This window comes from Myotis nattereri, assembly GCF_964212035.1.
Source record: "Myotis nattereri genome assembly, chromosome: 16".
Lineage (NCBI taxonomy): Eukaryota > Metazoa > Chordata > Mammalia > Chiroptera > Vespertilionidae > Myotis > Myotis nattereri.
This window is the reverse complement of record NC_138091.1, coordinates 30,018,829-30,046,146: the sequence shown is the minus strand read 5'-3', so window position 1 is coordinate 30,046,146 and position 27,318 is coordinate 30,018,829. Positions and strand designations below refer to the sequence as shown.

Genomic DNA, 27,318 nt, shown 5'->3' with positions numbered 1-27,318 from the left:
ATGATGACCCTGTTCCAATTTTTTGATGTTCCCCTTAAAATTATTATTAGGCTGTTGTTGTTGTTTTAATTTTGTTCCCCAAATGATATCTGATATTAGCACTTAAATCACATGAAGTCAAAATGGTGAGCCTTCATTTCTTGTTTCTAATTTCTGTAACCTCCAAGAGGGTGTCTTGGTTTTGCTGATTAGTCTGCAACTCCCAGGTTCCCGCCAGATGTGAAAAACTTGCTTACTTGGAGGAGACGCTTGTACTTACTTGATGAAGTACTTGATTCCATCTGCTGTGTAAGCTTCCTCCCACCCATAAGGTAGACCTAGAGTGAAAGGAAGCCAGAAATACACTCAATACGATGACAAAGAGAACTTCGTGTGGCGCAGACACAGACTCCCACATCTTTACAATGATTGAGACCATTTCTTGAACAAAATAACGTCCTAGAAAGGGGGAATTAAAATAATTCAGATGAGCTTTCCTACTCAGCATGTTTAGAACATCATACATAAGTCCTGAACAGATAAGCTGCTTGTCATTTACTTGTGGTGAGCATGTCTGTAGCCGGATTCAAGTACAAATTTTGGGTGCAGGGGACAGGTTTTGCCTGGAGGCAGAAGGATGGGCAAGATGGCCTCTGCTCGACTCTTCTGGCTCTAAGTTTCTTTAATTGGCTCCCTTTGTATCCTTGCACTCAGCTCCACGGGGAATGGAGCATGCATGCCGGATCAGCACAGTTTGAAAGCAGCTTTTGGACAAGACAGAATTCCTTATGAGGTTTAAAAGCTTACCAAAGTGATTTACAATGGATTATATTTTGTTAATTAAGAATTTTATGCACTAACATAAACGGCCAGACAACTGGCTGAACTTAGCTTCCATGTCTGTCATGGGATTGAGAATAGTTAGCTATAAAGAGATACAGACTGCCCAACTGGTGTGGCTCAGTGGTTGAGCATTGACCTATAAACCAGGAGGTTGCCATTTCGATGATTCTCATCATTGATGTTTCTCTCTCCCTCTCCCCTCCTCTCTGAAATCAATAAAAATATATTTTAAAAAAGAGATGGAGACTGAAGCAAGCAAGCAGTTATTTGGCCACGTTTCTGTCAAGAGTATGTTTTTGTCTCATCACACCAAGAGAACAGGCACACATTGAGGGAGTCACATTCTCTTGTATTACAACTAGAGGCCCAGTGCACAAAAATTTGTGCACTGGGGTGGGGGGGGGGGTCCCTCAGACTGGCCTGTGCCCTCTCGCAGTCTGGGACCTCTCGGGAGATGTCCACCTGCTGGCTTAGGCCCACTCCCCAGGGGACTGGGCCTAAACTGGCAGTCAGACATCCCTCTGGCAGCCCAGGAGCCCTCAGGAGATGTCCACTTGCCAGCAGGGAGCAGGCCAAAGCTGCAGTCGGACATCCTTAGCGCTGCTGAGGAGGCAGGAGAGGCTCCCACTACCACTGCTGTGCTGGCAGCTGGCAGCCTGGCTTGTGGCTGAGCAGAGCTCCCCCTATGGGAGCACACTGACCACCAGGGGGCAGCTCCTGCATTGAGCATCTGCCTCCTGGTGGTCAGTGTGTGTCATAGTGACCAGTCATTTCCAGTTGGTCTTCTGTTATGGTCAATTTGCATATTAGCCTTTTATTATATAGGATAGAGGCCTGGTGCATGGGTGGGGGCCGACTGGTTTGCCCTGAAGGGTATCCCAGATCAGGGTGGGGGTTTTGCTGGGGTGCCTGACCAGCCTGGGTGAGGGGCTGATGGCCGTTTTCAGGCTGGCCATGCCCCCCGGCGACCCAAGCTCCCAGCCTCTCCTTTCTTTCTTTCTTTTTTCTTCTTTCTGGGATTTATTTATCTTCTATAATTGAAACTTTGTAGCCTTGAGTGGAGCCCAGGTCTGGCTGGAAGCAGGTATCAGGGATTTATTTATCTTCTATAACTGAAACTTTGTAGCCTTGAGCGGAGCCCAGGGCCAGCCAGGGCAGGCAGGAAACTTGGCTTCCTCCATCGCCGGGGGCAACCCAAGCCTCCTGCTTGCTCCAGCTCCGTGGCTGCCGCCATCTTAGTTGGGTTAATTTGCATACTTGCTCCTGACTGGCTTGAGGCCGTGGCTTGAGCATAGCAGAGGGATGGTTAATTTGCATGTTTCTCTTTTATTATATAGGATTAGAACCCTCTAGAACAGAATGGTTTCCATCCCTCTACTCCATCCCTGGGTATTGCTAAGAAGATTAATTGACCTTTCAGATCAGTCCTTGATACTGGCTTATCATGGCTCCTTTGATGGGTATAAGATAGATTAACGCACTACAGAACGAACTCCATGTGCAGGAAAGTAACTGGGCTTTAGCCACAAACCATTAACTTCCATTTACCCAAGTCTCAGCAGGAGTCTGAGCAAAAATGCAGGAACCATAACCATCTGATGAAATAAAACCTTACTCTGTCACCACTGCTTTGTAGAGGATGTTCTTTGAGAACAGCTCTCAGAAGGTTATTTTCATAATGAAGGAAAACAAAACAAGCTTTATTTCATCTTTATCTCCAGTCTTTTAACACAAGTTGTATACAGTAAGACCCTGTCCAAAAATTCATAACTATTTCCTTCCTAGATAAACACAGGCCCCCTAGGAGTTTCTTTTCTCTCTCAAGGAATAAATGTTCCTATTTTAAGTAGAAAATGAGCACTTCTGCGAATTCAGCATAACCAGTTGACTGGCTTCTTTTTTATTTAATTAATTAATTTTTATTTTTTAAAGAAATATATCTTTATTGATTTCAGAGAGAAAGGTAGAGAGAGAGAGAGAGAGAGAGAGAGAGAGAGAGAGAGAGAGAGAGAGAAATATTAACAACAGAGAGAATCCTTGATCAGCTGCCTCCTGAAGGCCCCTCACTGGGGATCAAGTCTGCAACCCAGGCATGTGTTCTGATGGGGAATTGAACTGTGACCCCCTGGTTCCTAGGTTGATTCTCAATCACTGAGCAACACCAGTTGGACTGACTGGCTTCTTGAAATCCCCCGAAGTGACACTATATGCCTCCTTCAGTGCCCACTGCCAGGTGGTGCTCAGCCAGCCAGGCTGTGATAAGCTGCTGCTGCCGCTCCTGTTTAAGTAGATGTATTTTCTCCATGTTTTCTGTGTCTTTGCTACAGATTACTTCCTTCATCAGTGACAAGCCCTTACCTGCAACGAAGGATCTGATGATTACACATAAAAACCCCGTTTTCATAACAAAAATGCCCCAAATACCAGGATTTCTGATCAATAAGCCAAAGATAGCTAAATGTCCAGCCTAAAGGCATCCTAACACGACCAGAACTTTTGTCTAAATGATTTGTCTGTCCAGCACAATTATATACATACTCCTCATTTCTCAACTCATAGATTTTAATAAAAAGGAGAAAAATGTATAGTTCAAAGATAGTATTTTTTAATCCACAGGCTCATCTGAAAATCAAGATTGACGCTGAAATGGCACATCTACTAGCCATCAAAATCAAATTTCTGCCCAAGTTATTTTCTTATGATTATTGACCAGGGACTATAACTTCACAACAGATTTATTAAAGGGACCAATTCATATCTATTTAAGTCAAATGGTTATTCAATGACTGTAGCCATCAAGATATTCCTGGGTATTAAATTATATATATATATATATATATATATATAGTTTATTTTAGGATAAAGTCTCTGTTCTGAAAAAAATAAGCATTTCTTTTTAGAAGACTGAATGGGTTCTTCTTTTTCATGCAGTTAATATACAGACTTGGAGACTAAATTGATAGTAACTATCTCTCAGTGGTATTTCAGTAATAGAAAACACAATCAATGTCCAATTTAAACTGAAAAACAGAATACACTGATAATCCAAATAGCCTACATTATATAATAAAAGCGCTTTTGATTTCCACACACTTATATGTATATAATAAACTCAGCTTTCCATTAGTAAAGTTTTCTTTTCTTCACAATAAGTAACTGGGGCATAATTATAAAATATTAGCTAAACACTTTGCATTAATAATTATTGTTCCAAGGCATTAACATTTTTCTACATTCCCCATATCATTATACTTACAAATATATAATGCTTCTAGTTTTCTTTTCTTTTCATATTTTTTCGGAAGTTGTTGTAACAACTATAATCACTTGAAATAGTTTTTTATTGGAAGTGTTTGTGAACCCTCACATAACAGTCTCTTCATCAGAGATCTGTTTCCAATCAAACACTTCATGGTGATGACTCCGAAATCTTTGCGAGTATCTTGCCAAATAAGAGCATAGTATGTATTCAACTTAGAACATTGGTTGTCACCTAAATGTCACATATCCAAAAACAAACTCGTCACATTCTCATACAAAATTGTTCCCTTCCAAGTTCCCAGTTTACTTATGTACCAAGATGCTCTTTGTTACATTTGGTCCGTGCATTAAATATTTATTGATCATTTACTATGTGTTCAGCGTTTTACTTGGTGCTCAATATACAATGACAAACAAATAAACATGGGCCTTGATATGATGGAGCTTTAGAAAGTAATCATAAATACAGAAATCATGAAAAACAGGAATTAGTATCATGAAGAAAAAGTATTGACTACTATGAAAGACTAACTCATAGCACAAAGGCACAACTCCCTGATACATAAAGAACTCCTACAATCAGCAATAAAAAGGACAATGACCAATAGGAGTAGTCTGTGAAACATGAGGAACAGCTGGGACACAGGACTCAAATGCACTTAAACATAGAAACATATGCTTAGTTTCGCTCTTAGTAAGAGAAATACTAATTATACTATTAGGAGCATCATGGTAGCACAGATTAAAAAGTAGTTTAATAAGACGCTATGTTGAGGGTATGAAGAGGCAGTCATTCTCATACTGTTGGAAGTTTAAATTGATAACACATTTATGGGTAGAAACTAGCTAAAATCTTAAATGCTAATAATAACAATTGATGTATATTGAGAGGCTATGTGCTAGACACTCTATATGTGTACCAACTCAGTAAGTCTCACACCAACTCTAAGAGAGGGGAGAGGGACTGGTATTATCCTCAACTCACACATAAGGGGAAGGTTAAGTCACTTGCTGGTAGGGGGCAGCCCAGACTCTTCACCACAGTGTTGAACTATCTGTATGCACTGTTTTGTACAGAAGTCCTTCTAGAAATTTATACTCTAGATATGCTTTCTATACAAGATTATTACTTATAAAAATAAAGGACCAAATATAATCTAAATAACCACTAAAGAGATTGATTAAATCAAGACAATAGGCCCAGATAATGGCCTACCGTCCAGTTGTGAAAGAGAATGAGGAAGTAATTTATGCACCATTTGGAGTAGGGGGTGTAGTATCAAGGAAGGGTCTTTGGAGGAGCTGGAGTTACCCAGGTGCAGACTGGGCAAATGCACTGCAGGCGGAGTGATTGACCCTGCACAGGCTCTGGTGTGGGGAAGAGCTTGGCGTTCGGAGAAACTGCAATTATTGTTAGAGCAGCACAGTGAGTGAGGGAGAAGGAGAGTGATCTAAGATCTGGCTAGAGCAGCCGTGGGCAAACTACGGCCCGCAGGCCGGATCTGGCCCGTTTGAAATGAATAAAACTAAAAAAAAAAAAGACCGTACCCTTTTATGTAATGATGTTTACTTTGAATTTATATTAGTTCACACAAACACTCCATCCATGCTTTTGTTCCGGCCCTCCGGTCCAGTTTAAGAACCCATTGTGGCCCTCGAGTCAAAAAGTTTGCCCACCCCTGGGCTAGAGTGACAGGCAAATATGACTATGCATGGTTTTGCAGGCCACACTAAACTTGTTTGAAAGTTTCTTAAAAAGGAAGTAGGAGATCCGCACCTAATATTTAAAATGAAGAAAGCTGCAAGAGAAAGTAACTTGCACCTTATGTGGGGAAAAGCTGCCCAACTTAAAAAAACATTTTTTTTGTTACTCAGACTGTGTTGCTCACCTGTGCTGACTCTCAGGAGAATGAATTTCAAAAGGCGACAAGCCCCTCTGAGGAAAGATGGGGCAAATGAGCTCTTTCTCTCTTGGCAGAGCTCAGGAAGAAAAAGTGTTGCCATAAAAATGAGTAAGAAGAAAACATCTAACAAATTTGTAAAGCCTTATTATGGGCTAGTATTCCTGGAGCCCTAGATACAAGCCTGCTCTCCCTAAACAGCTCTCTGGTCACAAGAAAGACTGGGGGTGGGCAGGAGACCTGAAGGCCCCCTGGGTGGCGCAAGCTCACGCAGGAGCAGGTTCCTGGGTGGAGCAGGCATACCATCTGCAGGCTGGGCCCTGCATGAGCATAGTTGATGATCAACTGCTATGGGGGTGCAGGGGAGGACAGGGATACACCTGCAGATGCCCTCAACCCCCCTCTGAGATAAAGTAATAGCCGGCTGCTGCTGGGGGAGAGAAGCGGGAGACCCCCACACCCTGGACAGGACTCGGAGTGATATGGGGCAAAAGCCACCTGTTCTTGGGAGAGGGGCAAGAAATCGTCACATCGCCAGTCCTTGCCATGCCTGCAGGAACCTTTGTCCTGAGGTGGGGGGTGGAAAAGCTGATGTCTTCACCATGCACTGACACTAAGTCACTGCAGGGTGAAGGCAGGAAAGCTTCCAAATCTAGAATCCTGCCCTGGTACAAAGCAGATTTTGCCATTCACAAGGAGAGGGGCAGGAAACCGCCTTAGGCAATAGGAGGTGGGGTTGTTTGTCGCTGCTGGAGCACAGAGTTTGCCTAAACCAGAGACTGGAGTGGAAAAACCAAGAGCCTCTCCCCCAGCCTCCACTCTCCATGTTCACCAGTCACCTTGCCCTGTGTAAAAAGCAACACCTGGCTACCTCTAGGGGAGGGCAAGAGAGCAGACATTAAATGTCCGCAGAGGCAGGCATGTAGGGCCTCCTGCCAGCTGAAGATGGTGCAAGAATACTGAAAAAAACCCTCCAGCACTCCCGGCCTCACATAAGCACAAGAAGAGTAGAGACCAACACTGGAGGAATCTGAAATCTGTGGCGAACTCTAGAAACAAAATGCAATCCCAGCTTGCCTACAAATGAGGCTGAAAAATTCCCACACACTAATGGCCTGACAGAAAAGGGCAGGCCCATTTCTGGGTTTAATAATATCTGTTTCAGTCTCTATAGTTTGGTACCTTCAATGTTTGACATTCAATCAGAATTATGAGGCACAGAGAAATGAGAAAAAAAATCTATTGTCAAAAGATAAAACCATCAACAGAACCAGATGCAGTGACATATCTTACCTAATAATAGACAAAATGTAAATTAACCATCCCTCTGCTACGTTCACCAGCGAATCAGGAGAGCATGTAAATTAACCCAAGATGGCGGTTAATTTGCATATGCGGGGGGGGGGGGAAGCAGCGGAGCAAAGACTGAAGGCTCCGTCAGGATCTGCGAAGACTGAAGGCTCCAGCCAGAGCGAAGGCCTGGGTCCCGGGTGCCGGAGGAAAACCAGTGCCAGCAGCCAGGGGAAGGGAAGGCCTATTGCACGAAACACTTCATGCAATGGGCCTCTAGTAAGATAAGAAACTCTAAAATAATTAAAATTACACATTAAAAGACGTAGTACAATTTAGTGAACTATGGCTGTATAGCTGTAGCAATGCTCACTACTTGTGTATTATGTAGGAGGTGGGTGACTGAGCTTGTGGAGGCCCGAAGTCTTATTAAATGCTGTGATGGAAGGAGGGAGGGCCACGTGAATGGAGGGAGCCTGTAAGAAGGACTGGAACAATGGACCCTGGACTTAAGGTCAAATGAGAAGACAAGTAGAAACATCAGTGGAGGACAACAGGAGATCTTACTGAGGACAATAAACCTGTAGTGAGCTGGACAAATGGGAAGTTTGAGTGGGAGATTTAGGAGTTTGAACCCTTTCTGTTGATGCCAAGGTTCATGGTTAGGAATAGTAAAATGGAAAAAAAAAAAAAAAGGTCATTGGACAAAAAGAATGAAAAAATAAAAGTTCACATGATTGATGGCAGGTGTTGGGATGAGGAGAAATCTGGAGAATGGAAATTCTAAGAATAAAATACAGAAAGACAATACCATCAACTGCAGACAGAGTTCAAACAGAGTCAAATTTATTTGAAAAGCACCTGCTAGTATAATTGTTATAAAAACTCAAAAACATTTAACTTCTAGCATTTGACATTTTGAGTGGAAGAAAGGAGGGGGGTTATTCTTATTAAAGAATAATTTCAATATTCTTTAGAGTATTAAAATCATCAAGTTAGAGTGTTTAATAATTTCAGTGTTCTAAAGAATATGAAGTTCATCACACAGTGTAATTTTCACTTTATTTGCAGTCAGAACATCTAATTCTATACGTAATGTTCCACAATTATAAGCTGAATAACATAGATAAGTAACCTTGTAGAGTCTCAACTTTCTCATCTATCTTGCTTAGCTTATAGGGTTACCATGAGACTCTTATTAGATAATATATCACTATACAATGATATACAAAAGGAGACCATTACTCATAGTCATGAAGAGAACAGTTACTCCTTTTATTTGTTATTAATATTATTATTTCTAATCCTCATCCAAGGATAGAGGCTATTTTTTTCTCATTGATTCCTAGAGAGAGTGGAAGGGAGGGAAGGAGGAGGAGGAGGAGGAGGAGGAGGAGAGAGAAAAATGCTTACTGCTCTAAACTAGATCTTACAGTGTGTGTATAATTATAGATCACATTAATACAAAAGAAGAGAGAGAACACATAAAAAGGATTATGGCAAGTTAAATTTAGGCACAGTGAAGTTGGGCAGGTAACGCGGTTTGGAGATGGTGGACTCCAATCTCCAGATCCCATCTCTCAATCTGATTTGGACTCTCACCCAAGCCTATCCCCGATAGAGCTGGTCAAAATCTCCCTCACACTTGCCCAGCCTGTCGCCTTTCTCGTCAGTGCCTCTGGATCCTTGCCTGCCTAGACCCTGGATCTATCAGAAAGTCTACTCAACACTTTTTCTACTCACACTGGTTGAGTGTCTACTATCCAAGGCCTCACACATGGAATGGTGACCAGATCCAGAGCAGGGCCTCACCCATGCACACTGGGCACACAAGAAATAGTTGTTGACTGACTATAGAAATTTGCCTCCCATGAAGGCTGATGGCTCAGTGGATCCTGCAGATATTTGAAATGTTCTTGTTATAAGTAAGACCTTTGTACTCACCAGGGGAACTTTCTTACAAATATTTGTACAACTGTTATTTGTGGATTTTGACAACAGGGTAGTGGACAACCAACAGACATTCAATTTTCGATATGCCGTCACAGACCAGATGAAATAAAATCAAGATTATTTATGTTTCCTACCCTCAGCATAAGTAATGCAACTTTAAATATCACTAGTTCCTAATCATGTAGCATTTTGCTGTTAATATTCTTGTCTTAAATTTTTTTTAAGTGTGGTTATCTGAAAATCTATTAAGGATCTCACATTACTTACAGTAAAATTTGAAAAAATCATAAAAATAAAACTTATTTTGGATATTTGTCTTTAAGCCGATTTATTAGATGTATTTTCAAAAAAGACTTAATAAAAACACCTTACACCAGCAGAAATGGTGCTCCCTCTGTGCAGCCTCCCCCAGCTTCCCTGGCAGACCTCATCTTCCCCTGCCTGGTGGTACTTCCGTGGTTTGTACCAGTTTCTATCACAGCCCTTATCACTCCTTCATGTAAAACATGAGTTCCTTGAGGGCGATGACTATATCTTATCTCTGCATCATTTTCTGGTACACAATATGGTCTTTGGTGCATAGTAAATGTTCAACAATGGTTTGTTGAGTATTCACAATCCAAGAAGCAAGACCCAGCTACAGATTTTTAAAAAAGCAATATTGCTTGGAGAAAATTAGAGAAAATGTGGCATATTAGGACTGCTTTCAGGTGACAGTGCCAGACTACCCAGCTGGGCGGTGAGCGAACATGAGTTTATAGTTAAGGAGCCTGGAGCTTGCTCAATAATAACATCAAGGCCCAGGTTCTTTCGATGTTTCTACCCTAGCACCCTTACTGTCACCCTCCATTTGCAGAAATGCCTCCAGGGCCACAGACATCATCTCATACTGAAGGCAGGGAGGAGGAAAATGAGGCAGCCTCAGCTCCAACTGTTCTTATCTATTACTTAAAAACTTGCAAAATAAACTGATAAACAAAAGAGGTCCAGAGACATAGAAGCATGGAACAGACTGCTGGATCTCAGAGTGAAGGTGGGGCTGGGATGGTGAGAGATTAACTGGGGAATTTATATGCATATATGCACAGTCCATGGACACAGACAATAGTGTGGTGAAGGCCTGGGAGGGGCGGATGTGAGGTACAGAGGGAGATGGGGGAAAAAAGGGGCACACCTGTAATACTTTCAACAAAAGATAAATTTGAAAAGAAAAGAAGTTCCTAAGCAGACTGTCCTTCACATCTCATTGACCAGGAATGGAGGAGGCGGAAAAAGCAAATGTCTGACTTCACAGTTTCGAATGTGACAGACGTGGCAGGGCAAACACTGAGTCTTGCCGTAGATGCCATAAACAGTCAGACGGACGATAGGGCGATAGGTTAATTAAGATATTAAGGTACCAAGCTTGTTAGGATGAGTGTGTCTGAGATCCTGAAGGACCCTAGGGCATCAGTGCAAATGGAGATAGAGTTAATAATTCATGTTGAGATATTTCCTCAAGACTATGGCTGCTGACAGCTGGATAAATAATGAGATGTCTGTTTCAATCTTGCATCTCATAGTTCTTTGAGTGTTTCTACTAGTAAAATTATGACAGTCTACATTTATTTCCCATGTACTCCAACTTCCTTTTGTTCCATTACTACCATTTAAAACTTCTCATGGCCAAATCTTAAATGCTATATTCTCTATAAACGCTTTCCTGATTTTAAAACATTTTCCCTCTGTTAGTACCATTCATACAATATGTAATATCTTCCACTTCACTTTGTGATAATTTGCACAATTATTTTATTCCCCTCTTTCCGAAGACTGCTAACTCCGTGAGGGTACTGAGTCTTCCTTAGACAAAGTTGGATCCAAAATAGCATTTTCTTTTCTTCATTTTTTAAAATAATGTTTTTATTGATTTTTAGAAAGAGAGGAAGGGAGAGGGAATGAGAAAGAGAAACATTGATGTGAGAGAGAAACATTGATTATCTGCCTCCCGCATGCACCTCCACTGGAGATCGAACCCACAGCTTGGGCATGTGCCCTGACCAAGAATGGAACCGGCAACCTTTCAGTGCCTGGGACGACACTTAACCTAACCAAGCCAGGGAAAAAATAGCATTTTCTGAATTGAATATTTAATTCATGTTCTTACATTTGCTTACTCAGACTTAGTGTTGGAAGGAAGGAAATAGAAGGGAAGACGAGGAAAGAGAGAAAAAACTAAGCCACTGCTTGCCTGTGATGATGGCAAAAACTAGATCAGAAGTTTCCATTCTGGATTGAGAATGACATTCCCTCAGTGTGCAAGGGCTAGAAAATAGTGCCTCCTCTGAGCTGATGGAACTCTTGAGGGCTTGGAGCTTACTAGGCTAGTGGTCTTACAAAATATGAAAAAGGCACTCCTTACTCTAGGAAACATGGGCCTGTATCGGAGCATGCATTTGGGTTGTATTTCAGCCTCATGGATCTCTAGGACCTTTGCTTTCTGTGCAAAATGCTTTGCAACCTCCATATAGAAAGGATTTCAGAAGTTCCATGGTTTTTCCTTTGTTAATCCTGACTCGAGGATACTTTTCCCACTGATTTAAAGAGAGTAGAAGAGAGAGGAAGATGGGGGGGGGGGAGAGAGACAGAGAGAGAGAGAGAGAGAGAGAGAGAGAGAGAGAGAGAGAGAAAGAGAGAGAGAATAGAGAAACAGCAATGTGAGGGAGCTACATTAATTGGTTACCTCCTGCATATGCCCCTGCAAGGTGGGGATCAAACATGTAACCCAAGTATGTGCCCTGGACTGGGAATCGAACCCTCAACCCTAACCAGGGCTTGGAAGTTCTAGTTCAGTGATGGTGAACCTTTTGAGCTCGGCGTGTCAGCATTTTGAAAAACCCTAACTTAACTCTGGTTTCGTGTCACATATAGACATTTTTTGATATTTGCAACCATAGTAAAACAAAGACTTATATTTTGATATTTATTTTATATATTTAAATGCCATTTAACAAAGAAAAATCAACCAAAAAAATGAGTTCATGTATCACCTCTGACACGCGTGTCATAGGTTCGCCATCACTGTTCTAGTTTCATCCAATATATCTACGACTCTTTTAGGATTTGTCCAAGCTCTGTAGTGATGGCAATTACAGGACTTCACGTTTTTGGATAGGCCTAATTGTCTAAGGTTCTTGCTCATAATTGAGCCAAAATATGTCTTCCTGTTATTTCTATATGATGGACCAAAGACTTAACTTCTGATTCTGTGTGTAATAATCATGCCTTAAAGCACTGTACTGGCATAGAAGCTGCCTTGTAAGCAACACACAAGTAATGGAATGTCATGTAACTATAGGCAGGGACCATGAATGTGTATTTGGTTATCAGACATTTGTGTGTACATGCAAATATAGGGTGTCCCAAAAAATGTATACACACTCTAACAGCTGATAACTCACTTAATTTGGACTCCTTTTCAAGTTTAACTGGCTTGAAATAATGGGTGAAGCCAGACTAAGCTTTGAACAAAGAAAACTTATCCTGAAGTGCCACTAGATTTTTTTTAATGGTAATACATAAAAGATAAAGGTTACAGTACAAAACCAGCAATAGTTTATGAACTAAGGGCACACAAATACCAAATGAAACGATTCTTGATGTTCGGGATGCCATTGCTTCATGTTATCAGCAGTGCCCAGACCAGAATGGTCATCAGTTTGAGAACTGGCATTGACCAAAAACATAATTTATTTCTGTCGAACCTTTTAAGTTTTGAAAATGAACTGTATGTTAATAAACACTGACTTTATAATCATTCAAAATGCGTATATATTTTGGGGGACATCCTATATATGTATTTAAAATCCAATAAATCAAGTTATCTTTAAGAACATAATTGAGAAACCCTGGGAATTTTAAACTTCATTTCTATTCCCCCCCCCCACTGGATCCCAGGCTTCTATTACACTCTATTCTATGACCTCCCCACTTTAATCACTTGCCATCTCACAATGACTAGTGACTCTACTACATGTGGAATTTAGATTTGAAAATATCATTATTGATTAAAAATTAAATGCTTGCAGATAAATGTGGAGCAGTAAGGGCTGATATTTAAAATGTAACAGTATTACAAAGTTTTCTTTCTCATGTCCTCTAGGTATCTTGGGAAAGATCTGAAATTAATTGAAAAGAGAACTTCACAAAATAAGGAGGGAAACCCTTTTCATTTGCAGTCATTTCTCCTTGAGAGGTGTGCTTTAGTAACCTTAACTGTGGTTATGTGTTAAGAATAAAAGTGAAATATCAGGTTGGTTTGATTTAATGAGTACTCAAATACATTCTTAAAAGTTATCAGTATGATTAAAGCAGAAAAATACAAAGGCTAGGTGCATGTACTTAGAAAATTCAAACCATGGAAAGACTCCTTTCCTTTGTTTGCAGTACTTAGATATCCGAACCATGAAAGAAGAGGAATATACTTGTATGATTCCATTTATTCAGTAACTTATTAATATAGTTTAGTGATGAACATAGGCTGAGTTAAAGTTTATCTTTGATCAACTGATATATGCTAGAACTGGATAGAAAGATACTTGGTGACAGTAGAAGATCAACCATGAGTTAAGGTAGCATATATATAGTGGGTATAAGGTAGTGGATATATTTTTATTTCATATATTTGTATTTATCTACTTTACTTTAAACCAAAACATAAAGATATATTCAGTTGTTAATCTTTACTAGGTCAAAGTCTTTCCTTGGTTGATTAGCCCACTGATTAGGATTCTGTATAGGTGTGCTTTTTTTTGCAGAAACCACACTCAGAATGCATGAGATGCCATTTCCAGTTTCGGTGGCAGTTAAGTGCATGGCAGTACCAGTGAGAGGCTGCTGGGAGCAGACATCACCCGTGCACAGCAGTTTGCTTTACAGGGAGAGTGGAATGAGTTAGTTAACCTGGTTGAGATAGTTTCTACTTTTTGGAGAAAGTGGTTCTAAAATATAAAAAAGATATGGAGTCTTCTGCAATTATTGAGAATCATTTTTTAAAAATTTACTATCTACTATGATAATTACTTACCTCTTCAGAAGCATGCTTTCAAAACCATGCCATTTCTCTTTCCATCCATCTTTCTGACCAGTTCCTTTAAGTCTGATTTCTTCTTTCTATATGGGCCTCTCAATGTTCCTAGGGTACAGGCTTGGATCCCCTCATTTCCCTACGTATATTTGTATCCCAGGGAGCGCCGTGACTTTCAGAGCTTAAGAAACCCTATATATGCTGTGACTCTCAAATTTGGCCAGCCAAGCCCTTTTTTCTGACTCCAGACTAATATAAGCAACTTCCCAATAGCATCTCCACTTAGATGTTTCACAGGCAAATTATACTTAATTTTCCGCAAAAATAAGTTTTATTTCTCCAAAGCTTATCCTCCCTGAAATCTTCCTCATCTCACCAAATGCATCTATTCTGGCTCCTTTCATGCCTTGGGACAGGCAGCCCTTGACCTCTGCCTGGAATGCTATCTTCTTGTGCCATGTGGCTGGTTCCTAGGGACCCCTGACGTCTTGTCGCTTAACAAGCAGACAGGCAATCCTGACTGCCCTCTGTTTCTGTCAGAGCATGTGCACGATCACCATCAGCCACCGCACTTGCTAAGCTAGAAATCACTCATCTATTGATTTTCCTGTTTATTGTTTGTTTTCCCAACTAAGCCATAAGCTCTTTGAGAACAGAATCATGTCTCATTCATCCCTGCCTACTACGAACCTAGCAAAATGCCTGACATATAGTAGGCTCTCAAGATTGTTTACTGAATAAATACATAACACTTTATTCTTGTTCTTTAGAACACTCACCATAATTTATAAGTATATGATTAAACTTTTTAAGAAGTCCAATTACTCCCTCACCAAGTGTACCCTCTGAAAGGCCATGCCTGTTTACTCCCCCAATCAATACCCAGTGTCTGACACATCGTTGGTACTAATCAGTATTTGCTGAAGAAAGGACGGGAGGCAACAGGAGAGATGTGACAGTATGATTAAGAAAGAAAACAGACCCTAAAAAAGGATGATTCACAGCAATACTCAGAGATTACGATAACAATTCAAATACATTCAATCACTCAGCTGTGTTGCCACATAATGCAAACATCTGTACTCTTGGGAACACCAAGTTTAGTAGATGAGTCAGTATTTTACTTGTAAGATGGACGTTGGATGCCATTTAGATAGAGTTGAAAGGATGATTTTATTTTCTGATTATTATACAGCCAATTTGGATAGACCTGTTTCTTTAAGACACATAATTCTTAAATGAGTGCTGCGCTTTCCGTCAAGGCCAGAGTGCTGCCTGGGAAGCCTTGACCCTGTGATGTATGTTCAGTAAAGAACCTGAACTCTGTCCAGTTTCCTGACGGTGATGTTATAGCATAATTGTCACCTTAGGACCTCTGGTCACTATCAAAATATAGATGGGCTACAGAGGAAAATTTTATAACTAGTCTTTCTTATCCTAAGGGTTAAGCCAAGAGAAAAGGCTATAGTATGGCTAAATCTGCCATATCATTTATCAGTGACAGAACTGGATAGCTGTTTGCTTCCCAGAGTAAATATTTTTTTTTTTTTTTAAAGAGTGAGAGCCGTAACCAGTTTGGCTCCGTGGATAGAGCGTCGGCCTGCGAACTGAAGGGTCCCAGGTTCGATTCCGGTCGAGGGCATGTACCTTGGTTGTGGGGACATCCCCAGTACGGGGTGTGCAGGGGGCAGCTGATCAATGTTTCTCTCTCATCGATGTTTCTAATTCTCTATCCCTCTCCCTTCCTCTCTGTAAAATATCAATAAAATATATTTTAAAAAAAGAGTGAGATTATAATAGTAAATTCTTTGAAGAGAATAAATTGAAAATATTTGTTTAGTACAATAATAAATTAGAATTACAGTATCTGCCTACCAAGAATTCTAAGATTACACCAGACATAGAAATAAATTTCTGTATGTATAAAAAAAAGCATATTATTTAAAAAACAACTTAAGGGTGAGTCTTTAAATATTTATCTACTGAGAAATTTCCCTCTAGATTCTTAATTATAGATAGCTTATTAGCTCATCTGCATTATAACAGTACCATGTACTTGTTTTTCATTAATAAAAGGTTTTGATTAAAAACTGTACACAGTTAGTGCCTCTATGTAGCTGACTCATATTTTATGATTAGTGGGTAGGGTTGCAGAGAAGGAATACACTGGTTTTGTGCAGGAAATACTGGAGTCTTGAAATCTAGGTCACATAACACAGCAGTTAGAAGAGCACAGAAGCCCAATGTTTGTTTGTCTTCTACTCAAATGTTTAAACAACAGTTAACAATGAACTGCTTTGTAATTATACTTGGTTAACGTACATGATAATTAGTTGTAACCATAATTACACTTCTATACTTCTTGACCTCTTCACAGTCTTAATGTGCTACCTTCATATTCAAGCAAGTTTATATGCAGTGTGTGCTAAGAGCAACCACTAGACAGAAAGCCAGATAATAAAATGCGGGCTTGTGTGAAACCTTTTATCTGGAAATCTCAAAACTGTTTTAAACACCAATTAAGTTTCTGAAGCATCTTAGGCATTGTAGTTGAGATGGGGAAATTTGACATGTCACATGGCAAGTCAACAAGATTTTTATGCCTTTATCCTTTGAATATGTCTATGGTAAACATATATGTGTGTGCTATGATCTACGCCAGTGGTCGGCAAACTGCGGCTCACGACCACGGCTCTTTGGCCCCTTGAGTGTGGCTCTTCCTCAGCCTTAGGAGTACCCTAATTAAGTTAATATCAATGTACCTACCTATATAGTTTAAGTTTAAAAAATTTGTCTCTCAAAGAAATTTCAATCGTTGTACTGTTGATATTTGGCCTTGTTGACCAAGGAGTTTGCCGACCACTGATCTAGGTACTGACGGTCTTTGGAAATAACACAAACACAATGAAATGCTTTGTCAATAAAATATTTAAGCTATGTTCTCAAATGCAAATATACTCCCCAGCAATGTTTTGGGAACATTTATCAGGTCTTTGGAAAATGGTAATATTTCCCTTTGAGCATTTAAAAAATTATGTTCATAAATGTGTATGTTTCATGAAACTTTTAGTCCTTGAGATGTAAGAAAGTAGCTCAGAAGTTTTAACTTAAATATAAATAGTTAAACAAGGCATTATTTTCTGAATTTGTCTTTTTTAAATATATTTTTATTGATTTCAGAGAGGAAGGGAGAGGGAGAGAGAAATAGAAACATCAATGATGAGAGAGAATCATTTGATCGGGGCCTCCTGCACTCCCCCCCACCCCAACACTGGGGATGGAGCCCAAAACCCAGGCATGTTTGATCAGAATCTAACCTAAGACCCTTCAGTCCATAGGCCGACGCTCTATCTACTGAGACAAATAGGCTAGGGCAGTGGTTGGCAAACTCATTAGTCAACAGAGCCAAATATCAACAGTACTTCTTCAAAATAGACTTGCCCAGGCTGAAAACTGACTTCTGCGCATGGGCCATGAAGTTTTAATCGCACTGTTCATGCGCCCGCACGTGATATTTTGTGGAAGAGCCACACTCAAGGGGCCAAAGAGCCGCATGTGGCTTGTGAGCCACATTTTGCCGACCATGGGGCTAGGGCAACAAATAAATATTTTTAAAAAAACTGTGATTGGAGTAGAGGGTCAAATATTCCAGTGAACAGCTTATCCTATATAATAAAAGGGTAATATGCAAATCGACCGAACAGCAGAACCACTGGTTGCTATGATGTGCACTGACCACCAGGAGGCAGATGCTCAATGCAGGAGCTGCCCCTGGTGGTCCGGATGCTCCCACAGTGGGAGTGCCGCTCAGTCAGAAGCCAGGCAAGTGCAGCAGCGGTGGCAGGAGCCTCTCCTGCCTCTGAGGCAGCGCTAAGGAGCAGCAAGTTGAGCGGTAAGGAGCAGTGAGCAGGTAGGCGGTAAGGAGCAAGGGCTCCTGGACTGCAAGAGGGATGTCTGACTGCTGGTTAAGGCCCGCTCCCCTTGGGAATTGGGCCTAAACCAGCAGGCGGACATCCCCAAAGGGTCCTGGACTGCAAGAGGGCACAGGCTGGGCTGAGGGACCCCCCTGAAGTGCACGAATTTTCATGCACCGGCCTCTAGTTTTAATATAATTGTGTCATTGCATTTTATTAAAGAGAAAACAAACAGTGGTTTCTACTCCAAAGAAAAGGAGGGGGTAGTCAAAACTTCAGAAAATACACAAACAAAAAGTTCACTTCTACATGTGAAGCAGTAGATAATCAGTCATTCTTTAAAAGAAAACTTCAGGATGATGAGCTGGGTCAAGATGCCACACAAATGCAACCTTCCTCCTAAATTGACTCCTAAGAAGTGAGAACATACAGAGAACCCCGAGGCTGGCAGCTCCGCGGGATGGAGAGCATCCCAGCTCTCGTTCAAATCTCTAGGAAGTTGTATTACATACTGACACATCTCCCTTATCTTGGATTAGAAAAGAGAGCCAGATGATTTAACTATGTCCAGTGAATTGCATTTATATTTTTAAAAAGGGCCAATGTGTTTCCTAAGGAAGTCTCTGAAGGCTGATTTACTGCAAGGTACTCTGAAAACCTCGCGGCAGTCTGTTTCCTTAAGTTAATGTCACCTCACTGCCTACTCAAACCATAAAACAATAGCACTTTCATGTTTAGAAAAACTCCCCAACCCAAAGCATAGCGCTGTACTTACAGAGCCTTGTCAGTACCACCTTCGGATGACAACCTAAATTGCAGCACCAGGACACAGCAAAGGTGTTTTCAGTAAAGGCTAAGGTGGACAAAAACCTTGCTTACAAAGAATGAATATTATAGAGACTTCCCCTATTTTTTTTCTGAGCCCCAAATGTGGAGAGTAATTAAGAGGGTGCCAAAACACTCAAAGTCAAGGGTGGCTCTGGGAAATAGGAGAATTATGACTGTCACACCCCAGGGGCTCATTGGGTCCACGGGGGAGAACTGAGAGCTTAGTTTTGTTTTCAATAAAGGATCCAAGGAGAAGAGCTGCATCTTTTATGACCAGGTTCTTTCTGCCTTGATGCTACTGGAACAATTATTTTAACCAAGAGGCCAACAAGGCCATCTTTCTTAATCTCCCTTTTCGTTAAGGACACTAAAAAGAAATGTTGTCCACTTCCTGAAGGAAACAACAGAAGACTGTTTTCCCTCGGGTCCTCTATTACTTAAGTAGTTCCCATTTAGCCTCATCTCAGCACCGTTTTTGTCACAACAGTCTGCACACTGCACACAGGGTTGCAATTACCCTAAGGGGCATATTACTGTTAACAGCCCATCCAGTGATTTGATTATCATTGCATGGTTAATGGCTTTTTAGGATAATAACGCTGATACAGACAACCAAGTGCTTTAGTTAGTTTATGATCCTTTTTTCTCAGAACAGATCCAGGTCATATTTGACTTTAATGTGGGGGCACAGTGCAATGCAACTTCAGGGCCATTGTGGACAAGTATAATCCTTAACTGGGCTCCTCAGTGGCTCGTGTTAGCCCAGTCTCCAGGAATGGAGGTGGCTCCCAACCTAGATGACATCTGTAAATAGTATTTGCATATCCAGACGAATGAAAAAGGTACAGAACATGAGGAGGATGATAGATAAAATAACGCGAGGAGTGCGAAGTCTTCCATGTAGGTGCCAGCGCAGGGGGAATATAGAACAGGCAAGACTGGAAAGGTGGGGAGAGTCTGGGATGAACTGCTTTGTAGACCGGCTATTAGGGCAATCAGCTTATACAAGAATTAGTTGTTCCTACATTTTACAGGTGACAAGGCTGAGGCACAGAGGTTATGAAACTTGTCAAGTTCATGTTGCTTACAAGAAGCAGAGGTGGGATTTGCACCCAGGCAAACTGAGTCTTGAACCTATACTGTAGGCCACTATACTCCTCCCGTTATATAGAAATAACACAAAAGTTTTAAAAAACTGAAATAAAGGATTGAAAAAAATTAAGTCAAAATGTAAACAATGGTCCCTTAGTGGTGAATTACAAGCAATTTTTCCTGCTTATTCACTTTTTAGATCTTTTCAAAATTAACAAAAATAAAGTTTAACACATTTTTATGTCAGCAGACAATAAAATAAATATAAGATGTCCACCCAAATGTATACACACACTTTGAATAATTATAAACACAGTGTTTATTAAAATACATTTCATTTTTAAAATTGAGCTATCAGCTGTGACAGTGTGTATACATTTTGGCAGGTGGGGGGCGGGGGGGGGGGCCCTGTATATCTCTGGCCTAAGTAACATTTTCCCTTCTATCTCAGCACTTCTCAATTTAGAAAAAACTGTGCACACACTTAAATGACACGTTGTTGAGAGTTATCAGAGCACCTTGCATCCCTCACGAGCGTCACAGAAATCTGGGCACAGGCGGGAATTTGTTCAAGTTAAGTAACTTCTACCATATGTTATAGGATCAGTGTAGATGCAGCTCAGCTTCCTCGACCTTTTTCCTTAATCCTACACCTTTTAAACTAGAGTTACATAACTGACATTTCCAAAATGACCAGAAGGTCTAAGAGATACTGAAATGCCTTACGAATCACGAAGAAACATTACACTAGCATTCAAGGCAGCGCTGGTGAAATGTATGTCTGCTCTCACCAGTCTATGGAAGCATTTCTCAACGGCCACAAATGCTCACAATCACAGCCAATTTGTGTCTCACGTGTTGTCCTCTTGTTACCGGCATTTAGCACTGCTTACCACCCCCTCCGTGCAATCCTCTTCTCCTTGGGCTTTATTTTCTAACCTCCCGATAATCTACCTTCATTTCTACTCCTAGCATCCTGACTGCTCTCCATCTGGGCCCTCTTCCTCTGAGCTGTCCCTACAGGACTTCTCCTTCTTTCCTGATACATCCTTTCTCTACAATATTTGGGCTTCAATTATCAGAACTACATGAATCATCCCCTAACCATCTCCAATCCTGACCTCGCTCTCAATCTCCCTCTGAATGTCTATGAGCATTTCTACAGAACTTGTCTGCCTTTTCTCCCAAATCTGTCTTTCTATCTGGGTTACTTGTGAATTTGGATGGTTCTACCTCCCTTTAGTTATCCAGGCTCAAAAATTCAGTGTTGTTTTGATCTCTCCTCTTTGTTACTTTCTTCAACTATTGTTCAGTCCTATACAATCTACCTCCAGAATCTTATTCATTTAGTTGCTCAATTAACACGTGTTGAATCACTGAGGTAATGGATTCTGGGGCTATAGTGGTGAGAAGATATGTGAGAACCTTGCCTTCCTGTATTTTACTTTCTAGTGGGACAGAATGTAAAATACCGTCTCAGGTAGCAATCTGTGCTATTAGAAAAACAAATTAGAGTAGAGGAATCATGAGAGATACTTACTGATGAGGGGGGCTAGTAGTTTAGAGTGGCTGGGAAAAGCCTCCTTGAGAAAATGACTTGAAAACACAGGTCATGAATAAATGAAAGAGTGAGTCTTATGAAGTTCTGAGGAAGGCCATTCCAGGAGGTGGAGGGCAAGTACAGAGGCAATGAGGTGGGAATGAGCTTGGCATGTCAACAACCACAGAAAGACCAATGTGGCTGGGAGTGTAAGCAGGGAAGAGTGGCAGACAATGAGATCAGACTGCTAGTCAGGCCCAGGAACGAGGACCTCCTATGCCACAGTCAAGAGTTCAAATCTTATTCTCAGTGTGATGGGAAGCAGATGGAGAGTTTGGACTCGAGGAGTGATGTGGTCTCGTTAATGTATTAAAGGCCACAGAGAATAGGCGTAGGGGAGAAGTAATGTACATGGCCATTGAGCATCCCTACACTTTTTATCAATTCACTTTTTAGAAATGAAGGTTTCAATTCAACAGGTATGTAATTTCCTAATTCACAAATAATGACATTAGAAGCTGAAATGCTTTCATTTGCTTAGTTTAGATTAAAATAATACCATGTTTCTGAAATGAACAGTAAAAGCAACAGAGCATAAATTTTTGCCCATTTCCTACTTATATGTTATGTAAATGAAACCAAATCTTTTGGGCATTTTGTCATCAGTATGTCCAAAAAGGCAATTAGGAATTAATTAGCAAAAGCATTTATAAAGAATTCACAAATTGCTAGTAATGAGGTACAAAGTACCAGGCATTCAATGCACCAAACAGGAATGAATAATGTTAAGACTGTTTCCACTAGGGTTCTACAGAGAAAGAAGTTGAAAATAAAACGAATAAAAGATAAAGGCATTTCAATTACTGTCAGGTTATAAAAGGTTTGCGCTCTTATGTGATGTGTAGAAAATGGAGACATAACAAATGAGTCCATTCTGTCAATATCATTTGGAATCAGACAATTAAGCTTTTAGCATCTGCCAACACTGAGCGTGTCTCCTATAAAACTAAACAGAGCTCTGTAGATTAAGAAGAAAACAAGAGAATTATGAAATAACCAGCATTCATATTAGAGTGGTAAGGTCCCTTCTATTTACAAGATGTAATACACTCATCTCTGTGTCCTCAGGATTCATTCATGTGCTTCCCTGTGAACAAATAAAGGTCATGCTTGTCTTTTCGTTCCCAGAAATCTAAGAAGGGAAAACACCACAGTAGGGAAGGGTGTCTTTCCTTCTTTCTTACTGAATTTATGGGGGAGGTAACTCAACGACAAATTCACTCATCAAACAGTCACGTCAGCTGTGTGTCCAGCGCTGTGATAGGCACTGGGAATGCTAAACTGAATGAGACAATGTCACCTGGTGAGGAGGGACAGCGGCTTCTCTCAGGAATATTCACCCACAGCGCTTCTAACATAATCTTATCTAAGATGTTTCCCCCAAAATTCCTCTGATTGGATAGAAGGAGTCAAAGAGACGGGCAAGACAGAAGGGAGTCATCTCAGCAGAACATGATGTTGCTTCACAAAGCTCATCAAAGCTCTAAGAAGGCCATTTGTATCGCTTACTCTAACAGAGGGACCTTTTTTCACCCAGGGAAACATTCTAGCCTCGCCACTCTGAAGGCCATTTTCTCAACTGGGAAGATACAGGCAAATGTCAATTTGTTTTTCACAAACATACCGGGTACTCTTCTGCTCGGGGCCTTTGCACTCGCTGCTGGGACATTCTTCTACGAGGTATCTCTATGGCTTACTCCTTCCTCTTAGGGGAGGAATGCCTGTGAAAGGGTAGCTTAAAGGTTTGCAATGAACCGGTGGCTACTCATACCCATTCCTGAGCATTTCTACCTTCTATATGAGTTCAGCAAGACCTCCCTCTCCATATACAAGACTGCAAATGGGAGCCCTTGAGGTTGCCAGTTAGACTTAAACTTCTCTATTATTTTAAACTTCATATTCACGAAATAAATGTGAGTTGAAGCTGGGTTTCCTATGCAAATGTTACTGCTACTTAAAGAGTGAAATGTTGGTTTGCAATTGTTTTCAAGGTTTCAGCACATGGTTTCCTATGTGTTTTCAGTGGAGTGATTTAACAATGATAGATGATACGAATCTACATTAGTAGAAACCTTTCACCACCTACCAAGGTTTCCGGCTCTCCCCCTACTCCTCCAAAGAAGAGCAGGGAAGAAGAGAATAGTTTACCCTCGGACTAGACTGCAAGGGCAAACTACTTCTTTTACATCAGGACAATGAATGATGAAAATTATAATGATGATATATATTGAGTACCTACCAGATGTGAATCACTTTATAAACATTATCTTTAATAAGCTTGCTACTTCAGATGTATTATATTTAATTCTTGCAACAACTCTATGAGTTGGTGATATCTCCATGTTCATCGATGAAGAAAATGAGACTCAGAGAGCTCAGAGAAATCCCAAAACACAAATCTATTGGGTAGTAGAGCTGTATTTGAACCTATACTATTCTGCCTCCCTACAAGTAAAAAATGAGTTTAACCAAAGAACTTATATGCATAACCAATGAACACAGACAATAGTGCAGTGAAGGCCTGGGGGTGGGTGGGTGGGAGTGGGATGAAGGGGGGACAGAGGGGACAACTGTAATACTTTCAACAATACTTAATTTTTAAGATAAATTTTAAAAATGAGCCTATTGTTTTGATGAAGATAGCCTTTAGGGTACATAGAACTGATTTTTATGTAAAAACTACAGACAACTTCACAAATGTTACTCCATTTTAGCCCATAATATAATGAGCCCAGATGCTCATTCTTTCCATTTTATAAATGGAGCAAAAGTGAGGATGAGGAATTACCTCCAGATGTAAAAGATCTCATGCAAGAAGCAGGTTCTCTCACTCCCAATTTACTCTGTGAATGGACTTACGTTGACTTGAACTTTCATGAGCATTTGGGAGAAGAAATGAGAAGCACCAACAGCATTGTGCGGTCCCAAGACCTAATCGTCTTAATCTAATTGGAAATGTTGGTTGGATAAGTTCATAAGGTCACACGTTTTTGAAAAAGATTATTAAAGATTCAGTTCTTGATTCTGTATCTTTGGTTTGAAGGTCTTTAACCTAGGCGCATCTATTATTCCCTTTTTATGCACTGTTTTGTAAATCATTCCAAAGGGAATTTTTATTTCTTACTGTGAGGTTTCCATGATGCTTAACTTGTTTTTTAACTATTAAAAGATGGTTTAAATTTCAGAAGTAACAAATGCTCCCTCGAAAAAGAATATTCAAAGAGAAGTTTCTAATTTAAAAAAACACACACAAAAAAACAGGTACTCTGCCAATCTGACTTCCTGGAAAACTAATGCATCAAAGTTAGGTATCCTCTATACCTGATGGAAAATTGGGAAAGTTTTTTGAACCAATGAAAGCTGGTGCTTTATTCTGAAGATGTAGGTCAGGAAAATTAGTTAAGATGAGGTAAATTTTGGTCAATGATTCTAATTAAAAAAAAAAAAGGAACTCTAAACATAATCTATTTACATAGTGCTTTACATGTTATAAAGCCCTTTAATATAGATCCCTCTGTGCTTGAAACAATGTCATGAAGATTGTATTCCCACTCCAGAAACTTAGGTAACTAAGAAGTCACCGTATTTTATCAAACCTAAGATACTGTTTAGTATAAATAAGCCCCTCCCCCCCCCTTCCTACCATGTTATATACTCCAAAGAGAAAAAAAAATATCCCAATTCAATTGTGATGTAATGACCAACTATATTCCCTAGGGACCCATGGGACTCATCAGAAGATCTGTGTTAGGGTTCTGGGGTTGGCCTCTGAGCCTGTGACTTAAGTACATCACTTAAGTTCTCTGAGCCTTGCTCTTTTTCTAGCTTTTAAATTAGAAATGATAATGCCTATCTCACAGGATTTACTGATGTGCAGACATATTGATGTAAAATAGTACTTTTAAACCTTATGTAAAACTGATAAAATTTAAAAACCTTTTATCTCTATGATATTATGATTTCAAAATATATTATCTGTCCTAGTAATAGGCATATTCTGTTGTTGAAGGCAGAAAGTTCTGGATCGAAATTGAACTCGTTTATCACATTAAATTATTGCTCGAGCTGTTACTGCACACAACGGCTCCCACTGCTGTCTTTTCTGAGATGAGCTGTTGCTACTTCGTCCTCATTTGACCTCTGGAGAACACCCATCCTACTCACCCCCCAAAATGTACTCTGTTTGGATGAGGACATCCTCAGTCCTTGAAGGAAAGATGTTTCTTTCTGGCATCATTTACATTTTGGTTGTTCAGGTAGTTACAGGACTGCAGCATGAACTACACTTTAGACATCCTGTTATCACAGTCAGTTCTAATCCTGAAAGAAACTGGAGTTCCATTTTTTGGAAGGCAGATAATTTAATAGACTTTACCACCAATGCCCTTCTGTAGTTTTTGAAGCAGCCCTAGTATTATTTTTTTCTGCTTTTGCGTTAGAAATCATTTTATGTTACGATCTGTTCATCATGTTAGTCCTAAGGTGTATAAGCTTTTACTAGATTAAATCTTAGACGCTGTCCATCCTGCAATCCCCTTGACAACCATACTCCTGTCCTGTGGGAGGAATTAAGTACTGCTCGTCTAGCCAAGCCTCCCTCTATTACGGCTGCTGGCAGTCTATGTGATTAAAGTCTGTATCTGAAATACTTTCCTGGTAATGATCTTCCGTGAAAATGCATACCGTGTAGTAGCTCTGGGATCCCTACTCACTAGAAATCTGTGTGTGTGCACTAAATACAGGAAATATGGTGGCTTTATAATAAACTGTATTAAGTTTACTACAGATGTGGTATTATTAAACAATTTCACCACTTCAGTTCTCAGGAGTTTGTTCCGTGAAAAAGGCACATACCCAACAGTTAATTATTGTGCCGAAGGAGAAATAGGGAAACATGAGGTTGGCTAAGATCTGTGATGACAACACAGCATTGCTTTGTGCATCTGGAGTCGTGGGCCCTATATGCACAGGGATATCAAGTCTGACCATCAGGATTGAATTTCAGGTGTTCCAAATGTTATCCACTCACATTAGTAGATGCAATACTAATCTCTTTTTAAAAAGGAACATTTGCTCCTTGCTACTCCAAACCGAGCCCACGCTACCATCTCCCTTGTTGACCACTGCAAGAGCCAAGCAGTCTTCCCGCTTTCTTTACTCTTGTGGCTCTTACAGTCCAGTTTCAAAGAAATAACCTCAATGATCTTTTAAAATGCAGATCAGGTCATATTACTCCTCCTGCTTAAAACCATCAATGGCTCCTATGACAGAAAGAAAATCCGAACTCCTGAGGATGGTGGCCACAGCCCTGTGTGACCTGGCCCCTTCCTCCACCTCCGCCCTCTCTTGTCACTCTCCTGCTTGCTCCGATGTATCAGATACCCGGGTTTTTGTCTGTCCTGTAATTATGTTAAGGTTGCTCCTACCTCAGGGCTTTTGTACTCGGCCTGAAAAGCTCTTCTCATAGATTTTCTCCAGGCGGGATCTTGGCTCAAATACCACCCCTCTAAAGAGGAGTAACATCCTCACTTACACATCGGCTGGTTTTATTATATTTGTATCAGTCATCACTGTCTGGAATTGTTATTCACT

At 40.4% G+C, this 27,318-nt stretch overlaps 1 protein-coding gene across 1 annotated transcript in view; it reads right to left on the bottom strand.

The window, feature by feature from the left end:
- Window positions 1-27,318, bottom strand: part of STXBP4 (syntaxin binding protein 4) — a 121,860-nt gene that overhangs the window by 18,217 nt on the left and 76,325 nt on the right. The window contains exon 17 of the mRNA XM_081109612.1: window positions 260-317. Coding sequence (XP_080965738.1) covers window positions 260-317 — 58 coding nt within the window. The remainder of the gene's footprint in view (window positions 1-259; window positions 318-27,318) is intronic.